The 12,027-nt window shown below is 39.2% G+C and overlaps 1 protein-coding gene across 3 annotated transcripts in view; it reads left to right on the top strand.

Annotated features, from left to right (window-relative positions):
- Positions 1 to 9,930, top strand: part of LOC129812820 (endoribonuclease Dicer-like) — a 72,701-nt gene extending 62,771 nt beyond the window's left edge. For all 3 annotated transcript variants that reach the window (XM_055864714.1, XM_055864713.1, XM_055864715.1), the window contains one exon: positions 2,045 to 9,930. In XM_055864714.1, coding sequence (XP_055720689.1) covers positions 2,045 to 2,210 — 166 coding nt within the window. In that variant the 3' untranslated portion in view covers positions 2,211 to 9,930. The remainder of the gene's footprint in view (positions 1 to 2,044) is intronic.
- Positions 9,931 to 12,027: the final 2,097 nt, after the last annotated feature.

Raw genomic sequence — 12,027 nt, 5'->3', positions numbered from 1 at the left:
ATCTCCTTGAACAAGGTCCTTCTCCCCAGATTCCTCAGCTCTAGGAAGAGTCTTGGTGGTTCCAAATGAATAAGGCTATAAAGTATCAAAATGTGGAAGGATCTGAATACTTTCCAAATGCTGTGTGTGTGTGTGTGTGTGTGTGTGTGTGTGTGTGTGTGTGTGTGTGTGTGTGTGTGTGTGTGTGTGTGTGTGTGTGTGTGTGTGTGTGTGTGTGTGTGTGTGTGTGTGTGTCGTGTGTCGCGCGCGCACACAGTACCAGTCAAAAGATTTCACACATACTCATTCAATGCTTTTTCTTTATTTTTTACTATTTTCTACATTGTAGAATATGTAGAAAATATGAATGTACAGTACCAGTCAAGTTTGGCCACACCTATAAGTTTTTATTTTAATTTGAACTATTTTCTACATTTTACAAAAATTGAAGACATCAAAACTATGAAATAACACATATGGAATCATGTAGTAACCAAAAAAGTGTTAAACAAATCCTAATATATTTTATATTCTTCAAAGTAGCCACCATTTGCCTTGATGACAGCTTTGTACACTCTTGGCATTCTCTCAACCAGCTTCACCTGGAATGTTTTTCCAAACGTTTTGAAGGAGTTCCCACATATGCTGAGTACTTGTTGGCTGCTTCCTTCACTCTGCGGTCCAACTCATCCCAAACCATCTCATTTGGGTCAAGGTCGGGTTATTGTTGAGACCAAGTCATCTGATGCAACACTCCATCACTCTCCTTCTTGGTCAAATAACCCTTACACAGCCTGGAGGTGTGTTGGGTCATTGTCCTGTTGAAAAACAAATGATAATCCTGCTAAGCGCAAACCAGATTCGATGTTGTATTTCTGCAGAATACTGTGGTAGCCATGCTGGTTGAATGTGCCTTGAATTCTAATTAAATGACTGACAGTGTCACCAGCAAAGCACCATCACACCACCTCCCCCATGCTTCACAGTGGGAACCACACATGCGAAGATCATCCGTTCACCTACTCTGCTCCTCAAAAACACACGGTTGGAACGAAAAATCTCATACTTGGACTCATCAGAACCAAAGGACAGATTTCCACCCGTCTAATGCTCACTGCTCGTGTTTCTTGGCCCAAGCAAGTCTACTTCTTATTGGTGTCCTTTAGTAATGGTGTCTTTGCAGAAATTTGACCATGAAGGCCTAATTCACATAGTCTCCTCATAGTATTCTGCAGCAGAGGTAACTCTGGGTCTTCCTTTCCTGTGGCGGTCCCCATGAGAGCCAGTTTCACCATAGCGCTTGATGGTTTTTGCAACAACACTTGAAGAAACTTTCAAATTCTTGACATTTTCCGCATTGACTGACCTTCATGACCTAAGGTAATGATGGACTGTCGTTTCTCTTTGGGTATTTGAGCTGTTCTTGCCATAATATAGACTTGGTCTTTTACCAAATAGGGCTATCTTCTGTATACCACCTCTACCTTGTCACAACACAACTGATTGGCTCAAACGCATTAAGAAGAAAGAAATTCCACAAATTAACTTTTAACAAAGCACACCTGTTATTTGAAATGCATTCCATGTGACTACCACATGAAGCTGGTTAAGAGAATGCCAACAGTGTGCAAAGCTGTCATCAAGGCAAAGGGTTGCTATTTGAGAAGTCTCAAATATAAAATATAAAACACTTTTTTGGTTACTACATGATTCCTTATGTTTTATTTCATAGTTTTGATGTCTTCACTATTATTCTACAATGTGGAAAATTTGTACAAAAATGAAGAAAAATCATTGAATGAGTAGGTGTCCAAACTTTTGACTGTTACTGTGTATATTTTTAACAGTTTTAGCTTGCTTGCTTACTTACTTGATTGCAATTTTTATATTCTATTTTCCATTAACTCACCCCCTACCCCATATAGATTCTATAATTCACATCTTATAGAATCTATATGCCTTGTACAATATTTAATTAGTTTCTAGAATGAAACCTTTCCTGACCATGTTGCTAGGATGCCAATGTACTGTTGTCCTATATGTATTTCAATACCCCCTTCCTCAGCCCTGCGGAGCGGACGTACGACGGGAAGGTCCGTGTGACAGTGGAGGTCGTGGGCAAGGGCAAGTTCAAAGGCGTGGGCCGCAGCTACCGGATCGCCAAGTCTGCCGCCGCGCGCCGGGCCCTGCGCAGCCTCAAAGCCAACCAACCTCAGGTCCCAAACAACTGAGCTTCACACGCTAACTAGCTAGCTACTGATGCTAGCCACTGACGCTATCTACCTACAACTGTCGCTAGCCAGTAGCCACTGATGCTAGCTTGCTACTGATGTTAGCTAGTCGCCACTGATGCTAACTACTGACGCTAACCAGTAGCTACCAGTGCTAGCAACTGATGCTAGCTACCAACACAGTGCAGAATTAGTCCTGTATCTTCAGCCCTCAATGGCACAACCAAGGCAGCCAGGGAACGTTCTGTGGAGACATGGGGAAGTCACAACGAGAGCTGATCTAGTTGTAACGGATTTCACATTTTATTTTTATTTTTTTGCAAACACAATCTTTACTTTTCTTCTGTTCTCTGCTTTGTGTAATCACAAGAGTGCTTTATTAACGTATAGCAAAGTGTTAAAAAGAACAAAAAGGTCAGGTGTTGCTTTGTTAATTTCTCACTTTCTTTTTTAGTTTTTTTTGTTTGTTTAACCTTTGCTTTGTGTCAATGAGATGTTAGGCGTATGCGTATTATGAGTAGTATTAGATTTGTACATAGTTCAAATCAAAGGTGTAAATCTAAAAACGCTATACTCCTCAGTCTGTGCACTAGTGCCAGTTTTAAAGCGGTTTTTAAAATGCTATTGCTAAGGAAATGGCAAGCAGAGGCCAGACCACCAGTGAAGACGACCAGTGTGGCCCACCTCTCTCTGAACTCTGTCTTGAGATGGTATTCTTAGGGTGGGTCTAAAATGGCACCCTATCCCCTATATAGGAACCATAAGGCTCTGGTCAAAAGTTGTGGACTATATAGGAAATAGGGTGCCATTTGGGACGTACCCTCAATCATTATTGCACTTATTCCATTAGGGTCTGTTATGTTCAGAATTTGTGTGGTCGGATTGGACAACAAAATCCTATATGTAACAAAAATATATATATACATTTATGATGAAATATAAATATTATTTGCCTTACATACTAAGGCCCTCCCTCGTATCCTGAAAAAAAGAATAGGAATTCAACATTCCCGCTTACTGTAAATTTAAAAATAGTTTTTAAACAGCACTCGAGGATGCATGTTTGTGTAGCTTATGTATTAATAACCATGGCAACTGGATGGCTTATATAAACATTTATAAATCTATCAATATATCTAGAGGGAAAGAGATATTAAATGTTTATTATTATGACATAAGTCGACAACTTTAGTCTCAAGTAATGTCTTTTGATACCAAGATTGATCATCTTTATTTTGTTGGTCATTTTGTAAGACTCAGAGCACCTTTTGAGTACAGTCTTTAGGACACAGGTTGTTCTTCTTTTTCAACAGAATCGTGGTTCACACATCCCTTCACTTTACCAAAGCTAATAGAGTTGTGACGCTACAGGGTTGCACATGTGAAGTCAGTTCCTAGGGATATGCATACCAGCCTTTTTGTTTCATTATTTACTACAAACACATTGTGACACAGCGTCCACGTTATGTGACTACATAGCCTCTTAGACTAAATGTCTTTTATTTTCTCTCAATAGTATCAATAAGCCCTCTTCACTTGAATACCTCAGTTGATTGCATGCATTTGTTTTTGGTGCTATGTTTTTTGTTGTATTAAGCTTGAATTTCTCATCCTTTTTGCACTGTAACTATAATACCTCTTTCTTTGACCTTTTTGAAATCTGTCAGTTGGGTTGGTTGTCCTGTTCTAGCAGCCTTCAAGCTGTAGCGGTTCAGTTGCATCGGTGTTTTCTTTGTTCTTCTTCTCTCCCTGCCCAATTGATTTAATGCTTGATGATTTGGTCGGGTAAAACCAGAGGGTATTCTCATTCTGCACATACATAAGCCTAAACTAATGTCTTCAGTCTCTGTTGAGCATCAGTCCTCTTCAAAGGAAGAAGACATGAATTGGCCATGATCAGATGGAGGGGGCCTCCTGTACTGTAGCTTGTTGAAGTAAATCGATTGCACTCTATATCTCTCACCGTGTGTGGCCAGCGCAGTCTTAGTGTATGTCGAAGGCCTTTGCAAGACTGTACGTCAGATTCAGCCTTTTACGATTGTCACATGTCACACTGTGCGATGTTACCAAATTAAAATCTTGATATCAACCTTGTCAGATTGTAAGATTTTATTCAGTTCTCTCGTCACATTCTGCGATTTGGCTTGAGGCTACGTCAGCCGATATAGGCTACGTCAACTACAGCAGTGTAAAAACTGAAAGTATGCATAGTTTTCACAAGCAACCTTTATATGTTTCCACTCAATCAAATCTGCTTCCCCAAAATAGCGTGGTCGCTGTGGTAGAACGTTTATTTTGATTGGCGATTTGGTGCATTTATCAAAATCCCATCAGGTAGCCCGATTTCAGCTGTGTCATGTAAACAAGAATATTAAGGAAATCATTCTTCTTGCACAGCATGTAAATGTTTAAATTGAACTGTTATAGTAATCTGACTATTTACAATAATCGTATTATTGTTTGCATACTCAGTGCCGGCCGTGTTCCTATTGGTCAGTCACCGGGATCAGCTCGTAACACCAGCCACTCTACACGGAGCCTACGACCGACAGCACGTGGCGGTACTTAATCGGCAGACCTGTCACACTGAACGAGCCAAGCCGTCGGACAATCGTTTATGACCTGCAAATTTGCCTGCGATGTGAAAATGTCTGGAACAGCAAAATTGTGGCATAAAACGGCTGAATTTGTACAGTCTGTGGGGTGGCTTAAGATTCCAGATTCTAAGATTATTTCTCACTCGAAAATGGCATTCCTCACAGATGTTTCATTATTTAACCTGTACACCTGTGTTGTCCTAAAACAGTGGGTGTGCAAGAAACGTAATTAAATAATTAATGGTTCCCAAAGTTGATGAATGAATTAGGAGGTTTGAAGAGGATTGTATGGTGTTATATTTAATAGATATACAGTTGAAGTCAGAAGTTTACATACACTTAGGTTGGAGTCATTAAAACTAGTTTTTCAACCACTCCACAAATTTATTTTTAACAAACTATAGTTTTGGCAAGTCGGTTAGGACATCTACTTTGTGCATGACACACAAAAAAAAATGGAGACCTCCGCATGTCTGGTTCATCCTTGGGAGCAATTTCCAAACGCCTGAAGGTACCACGTTCATCTGTACAAACAATAGTACGCAAGTATAAACACCATGGGACCATGCAGCCGTCATACCACTCAGGAAGGAGACGCGTTCTGTCTCCTAGAGATGAACGTACATTGGTGCGAAAAGTGCAAATCAATCCCAGAACAACAGTAAAGGACCTTGTGAAGATGCTGGAGGAAACGTGTACAAAGGTAAATATCCACAGTAAAACGAGTCCTATATCGACATAACCTGAAACGCCGCTCAACAAGGAAGAAGCCACTGCTCCAAAACCGCCATAAACATGCAGACTACGGTTTGCAACTGCACATGGGGACAAAGATTGTGCTTTTTGGAGAAATGTCTGATGAACCAAAATTGGACTGTTTGGCCATAATGACCATTGTTAGGAAAAAGGGGGATGCTTGCAAGCCGAAGAACACCATCCCAACCGTCAAGCACGGGGGTGGCATCATCATGTTGTGGGGGTGCTTTGCTGCAGGAGGAGCTGGTGCACTTCACAAAATGGATGGGATCATGAGGATGGAAAATTATGTGAATATATTGAAGCAACATCTCAAGACATCAGTCAGGAAGTTAAAGCTTGGCTTAAGGACAAAATGGCTTAAGGACAACAAAGTCAAGGTATTGCAGTGGCCATCACAAAGCCCTGACTTCAATCCGATAGAAAAATGTGTGGGCAGAACTGAAAAAGCGTGTGTGAGCAAGGAGGCCTACAAACCTGACTCAGTTACACTAGCTCTGTCAGGAGGAATGGGCCAAAATTCGCCCAACTTATTATGGGAAGGCTAACCGAAATGTTTTGACCCAAGTTTAACAATTTAAAGACAATGCTACCAAAAACGAATTGAGTGTATGTAAACTTCTGACCCACTGAGAATGTGATGAAATAAATAAAGCTGAAATGAATCATTCTCTCGACTATTATTATGACATTTCACATTCTTAAAATAAAGTGGTGATACTAACTGACCTTAGACAGGGAATTTTTACTAGGATTAAATGTCAGGAATTGTGAAAAACTGAGTTTAAATGTATTTGGCTAAGGTATATGAGAACTTCCGACTTTAACTGTACATCTCATGTATGCCTCTGAGGCTTTCCGTCAGTATGGCAACTCATAAAATCCTACCATAGGTAAACTACCTCAGAAGACACTGCACTCTGCTCATTGCCAGGCCCTATGTCTTATTTAAATATATATCAGTACAAATAAACAAGTTTTTGGTGTAGACTGGACAAGACTGCAATTTGACAAATATCTATGGCAGTGACATATATGCTGAAGTCGTTTTACTGTGACATCTGTACTTTGAACAATCTAATATACACTAGCGTTCAAAAATTTGGGATCACTTAGAAATGTCCTTGTTTTTGAAAGAAAAGTGCTTTTTTTTGCCCTTTCAAATAACTTTAAATTGATCAGTGTCTACAGTGTAGACATAGTTAATGTTGTAAATGACTATTGTAGCTGGAAACAGCAGATTTGTAATGGAATATCTACATAGGCGTACAGAGGTCCATTTTCAGCAACCTTCACTCCTGTGTTCCAATGGCACTTTGTGTTAGCTAATCCAAGTTTGTCATTTTAAAAGACTAATTGATCATTAGAAAACCGTTTTGCAATTATGTTAGCACAACTGAAAACTGTTGTATTGATTAAAGAAACAATACAACTGGCCTTTAGACGAGTTGAGTATCTGGAGCATCAGCATTTGTGGGTTCAATTACAGGCTCAAAATGGCCAGAAAAAAATAACTTTCAGCTGAAACTCATCAAGCTATTATTGTTCTGAGAAATGAAGGATATTCCATGCGAGAAATTGCCAAGAAACTGAAGATCTCGTACAACGCTGTGTACTACTCCCTTCACAGAACTGCGCAAACTGGCTCTAACTAAAATAGAAAGAGGAGTAGGAGGCCCCAGTGCGCAACTGAGCAAGAGGACAAGTACATTAGAGTGTCTAGTTTGAGAAACAGATGCTTCATATGTCCTCAACTGGCAGCTTCAATGAATAGTACCTGCAAAACACCAGTCTCAACGTCAACAGTGAAGATGCGACTCCGGGATGCTGGCCTTCTAGGCAGAGTTGCAAAGAAAATGCCATGTCTCAGACTGGCCAATAAAAAGAAAAAATTAAGATGGGCCAAAGACCACAGACATTGGACAGAGAAACTCTACCTAGAAGGCCATCATCCCGGAGTCATCTCTTCACTCAACTAGTCTAAAGAAGGCTAGTTTTATTGCTTCTTTAATTAGCACAACAGTTTTCAGCTGTGCTAACATAAAATGATAAACTTGGATTAACTAACACAACATGCCATTGGTACACAGGAGTGATGGTTGCTGATAATGGGCCTCTGTACGCCGATGTAGATATTCCATAAAATGTTTACAGCTACAATAGTCATTTACAACATGAACAATGTCTACACTGTATTTCTGATCAATTTGATGTTATTTGAAAGGACAGAAAATGTGCTTTTCTTTAAAAAACAACCCCAAACATTTGAACATAGTGTGTGTGTTCGATATATATATATCGATCGTAATTATTTGCACTGATATACAACATTCCCTCAGAGTTACTTGTATCTATTTGATGACGTATATTTTTGACAGACAAATAACGCAAACTAAAACGGTGCCTTTCAACTTATCGTATCCCGAATACTGCAACTATTCTCTCGAAGGTTCAGAAAACTTGCCTACAGTAGCTGCAACAAGCCAAGCACTGTTTGTTCTTAGTGGGTATGTGTATGTATGCATCACTATTAACCTGGTGCCATACATCATTTGGTTTCTGAACTTTGGTGTAGCCATGTAAATATGTGAAAATACACTATACTTGCTAAATGTATACTTTATTGACAACATCATTCCACTCATGTGTGACTAAAAGGGGGAGGCTTTACTAAAACTACAGTGGTAGATATTCTGACAGTTTTTGTTTTATATCATATAGTTTGACATCGTATAGAGTGCAATCTGGATTCACGCTCTCAAGCAACAGTTGTGTGACCCCGAACTACAACAGCAAATGTAACATATATATATCTTTTTTTAAATTATTATTATTTTATGTATATTTTTAGTTTATAAAAATTTGTTCCCAAAATGTGGAATTTCAAAGCGTGCACACAATGTTTCATGTGGGGGAGATTACTTAACAAGAATGTGAAATCACTCATATGATGCCGCTTTGTTTTTGTCACTGATGAATTTAGACCCTTAAGAATTGCTAATTTCAGCTAAATGTTGCAGCATGATGCATTGCCTCCAACCTGAGTCTTAGTGAAGGTGTTTTATGTAAAGGTGTTTTATGGAAGTGTAGTTATAAAATAGGCCTCAATCAATTGCGAACTGGCAACGGATAATCATTTTTTGTTTTCTTTTTCTTTTTGTACATGTAGCACAATTGAGCATTGCACTTGGGCGTCATACTTTACCTCATGTCAGAGAAAGAGTTGAAAAAATGAAAAGTGTAAGTTATATATCATGGTTGTGTGACTAAGAGGGATAACATGTGGTTTAGGCTTTGCTGTTGTTTCAATTGCTGGTATTTTACAATTGTATTTAAGAGGCAATGGATGAGAATTATACAATGTGCCTACAGCAGGATACCATCTGATGAAAGCACTGTAGTAAAAGATATCTGCAATAGATCAGGGGCTAAAATGTATGTGTTGTGTATACCTTAAATGTAATTATTTGAATATTGAATTGTAATGTAACCCATAAACTACCATGTCCTCTGATAAGCCTGACTTGAATTATGTTTAGTCCACTATCCCCCCCCCCCCTCCCTTAGCTAGATTATGTTTGACTAGATCCACATGGAGTAGTGCATGTCCAATAGAAAGAGGTACCCCTACTCCACATTTGTTATTTTGCGTAATGTACTATTATGATTTCAATCTAAAAAAAAAAACTAACATTTTCCAGACCCTATACATTTTTAACAAGGGCTGGTATATTGGACAAGGAGTAAAGTGTTGTTGATTTTTGTAAATGAAAAAATGATTTAACTTCTTGGATAACAAAATGTACATTAAATGAAATAAATCAAATGCACTCTTTATAGCAGCAAGTTGTTTGCTGGTGGGTAGCGAAGCTGGTGGGTAGTCTGGACCGACAGGGACTTTTAGGAATGAACTTGTGAGAATGTCATTGTCACCAAACAGCGGAACACCAGCAGAATGGAATGGAGTGGAACATTGTTGATGCACTGATTTCAGTATGGGGAAATATGGGCCATTACGAACTGCAGCGGAATTTTAAGGGACATCGAAAAGAATAAAAACTTCTCACTCATGCTGTAATATCATGCTGCAGTGGTTCATGAAAAGAATAAAAACTTCTCACTCATGCTGTAATATCATGCTGCAGTGGTTCATGAAAAGAATAAAAACTTCTCACTCATGCTGTAATATCATGCTGCAGTGGTTCATGAAAAGAATAAAAACTTCTCACTCATGCTGTAATATCATGCTGCAGAGGTGTGCACCTTATGGATCACAATTACCTTTAATATTCATTTTTTGTTTTGGTTCTCTTTTGTAATAATTGTAGCTGAGTTTATCTACAATAAAGTTATGGTATGGTTGTTAATTCAGTTTTTATTTTTGTTATTAGTGAGTTTCCCTCTGATGCTTTAAATATTTGTTGTATTTTGCATGATGTATTTTGTCCCGTGTATTTTGCATGATATATTTTGTCCCGTTTATTTTGCATCATGATGATGTTGCCGGTGACACTTTGCTTCTTTAAAGTCCAATATCTTGAAAAGTTAACTGCTGACAAGCAAAATATTTGTGGATTTTATCAACACTGGACTAATGAAAAAGTTGTGGCGTTTCCCTTTAAGTCAAGTCAGTTTCATGATTCAGATCAAATAAGTTTCTTGGTTGCGTACACAGTTTTGCAGATGTTATCGTCGGTGTAGCGAAATGCTTGTTTCTAGCTACAACAATGCAGCAATACAATAACACACACCTAATCACAAAATTTTTTGAAAAATAACAAGAAATGAAGACATTAGAACGCGCAATGTCAGAGTCCAAAATGTAAATAAATATATATGTACAGTACCAGTCAAGTTTGGCCACACCTATAAGTTTTTATTTTAATTTGAACTATTTTCTACATTTTACAAAAATTGAAGACATCAAAACTATGAAATAACACATGAAATCATTTAGTAACCAAAAAAGTGTTAAACAAATCAAAATATATTTTAGATTCTTCAAAGTAGCCAGCCACCCTTTGTCTTGATGACAGCTTTGCACACTCTTGGCATTCTCTCAATCAGCTTCACCTGGAATGCTTTTCTAACAGTCTTGAAGGAGTTCCCACAAATGCTGAGCACTTGTTGGCTGCTTTTCCTTCACTCTGCGGTCCAACTCATCCCAAACCATCTCAATTGGGTTGAGGTCAGGTGATTGTGGAGGCCAGATCATCTGATGCAGCTCTCCATCTTGATCAAATAGGCCTTACATAGCCTGGAGGTGTGTTAGGTTATTGTCCTTTTAGAAAACAAATGATAGTCCAACTAAGCGCAAACCAGATTGGATGGCGTATCGCTGCAGAATGCTGTGGTAGCCATGCTGGTTAAGTGTGCCTTGAATTCTAAATAAATCAGACGGTGTCACCAGCAAAGCACCGTCACACCCCCTCCATGCGTTACGGTGGGAACCACACAGGCGGGAATCATCTCTTCACCTACTCTGAATCTCACAAAGACACAGCGGTTGGAACTAAAAATCTCACATATGGACTCATCAGATCAAAGGATACATTTCCACCGGTCTAATGTCTATTCCTCGTGTTTCTTGGCCCAAGCAAGTCTCTTGTTCTTATTGGTGTCCTTTAGTAGTGGTTTCTTTGCAGAAATTCAACCATGTAGGCCTGATTCACGTAGTGAACAGTTATCAACACATCAACAGACACATGAAGCATTTATTTGGGCTGCAATTTCTGAGGCTGGTAACTAAACAACGTATCCTCTGCAGCAGAGGTAACTCTGGGTCTTCCTTTCCTGTGGCGGTCCTCATGAGAGCCAGTTTCATCATAGAGCTTAATGTTTTTGCAACTGCACTTTAAGAAACTTTCAAAGTTCTTGACATTTTCCAGATTGACTGACCTTCATGTCTTAAAGTAATGATGGACTGTCATTTCTCTTTGCTTATTTGAGCTGTTCTTGCCATAATATGGACTTGGTCTTTTACCAAGTTGGGCTATCTTCTGCATACCTGATTGGCTCAACATAACTGATTGGCGCAAACACATTAAGAAGGAAAGAAATTCCACAAGTTAACTTTTAACAAGTTAACCTGTTAATTGAAATGCATTCCAGGTGACTGTATGTGTGCGTGTTGCTCTGTGTTTGTGTGTTAGTGTGTGCAGCTGACCTCAGTACTACAACCTCGCTCTGGGAACTGTTCTGCCCACTCTTTATGGATGCTGTGAGGCTTCAGTCAGGCCCGCTCCCAAACCCCCCACCTTCCCCAGTTTATCACATCAGGGCCTATGGAATAGATTAAGTAGCTATTAACTATACACTCACCGGACAGTTCATTGGGTACACCCATCTCGCACTGGGTCGGACCCCCCTTTACCTCCAGAACAGCCTGCATTATTCAAGGCGTTCTATAAGGTGTCGGAAACATTCCACAGGTATATTGGTCCATGCTGACACGATGGCATCAC

The sequence above is a fragment of the Salvelinus fontinalis genome, chromosome 16, assembly GCF_029448725.1.
Source record: "Salvelinus fontinalis isolate EN_2023a chromosome 16, ASM2944872v1, whole genome shotgun sequence".
NCBI lineage: Eukaryota > Metazoa > Chordata > Actinopteri > Salmoniformes > Salmonidae > Salvelinus > Salvelinus fontinalis.
Note: the sequence above shows the minus strand (reverse complement) of the source record. Positions and strands in the feature narration are given on the sequence as shown.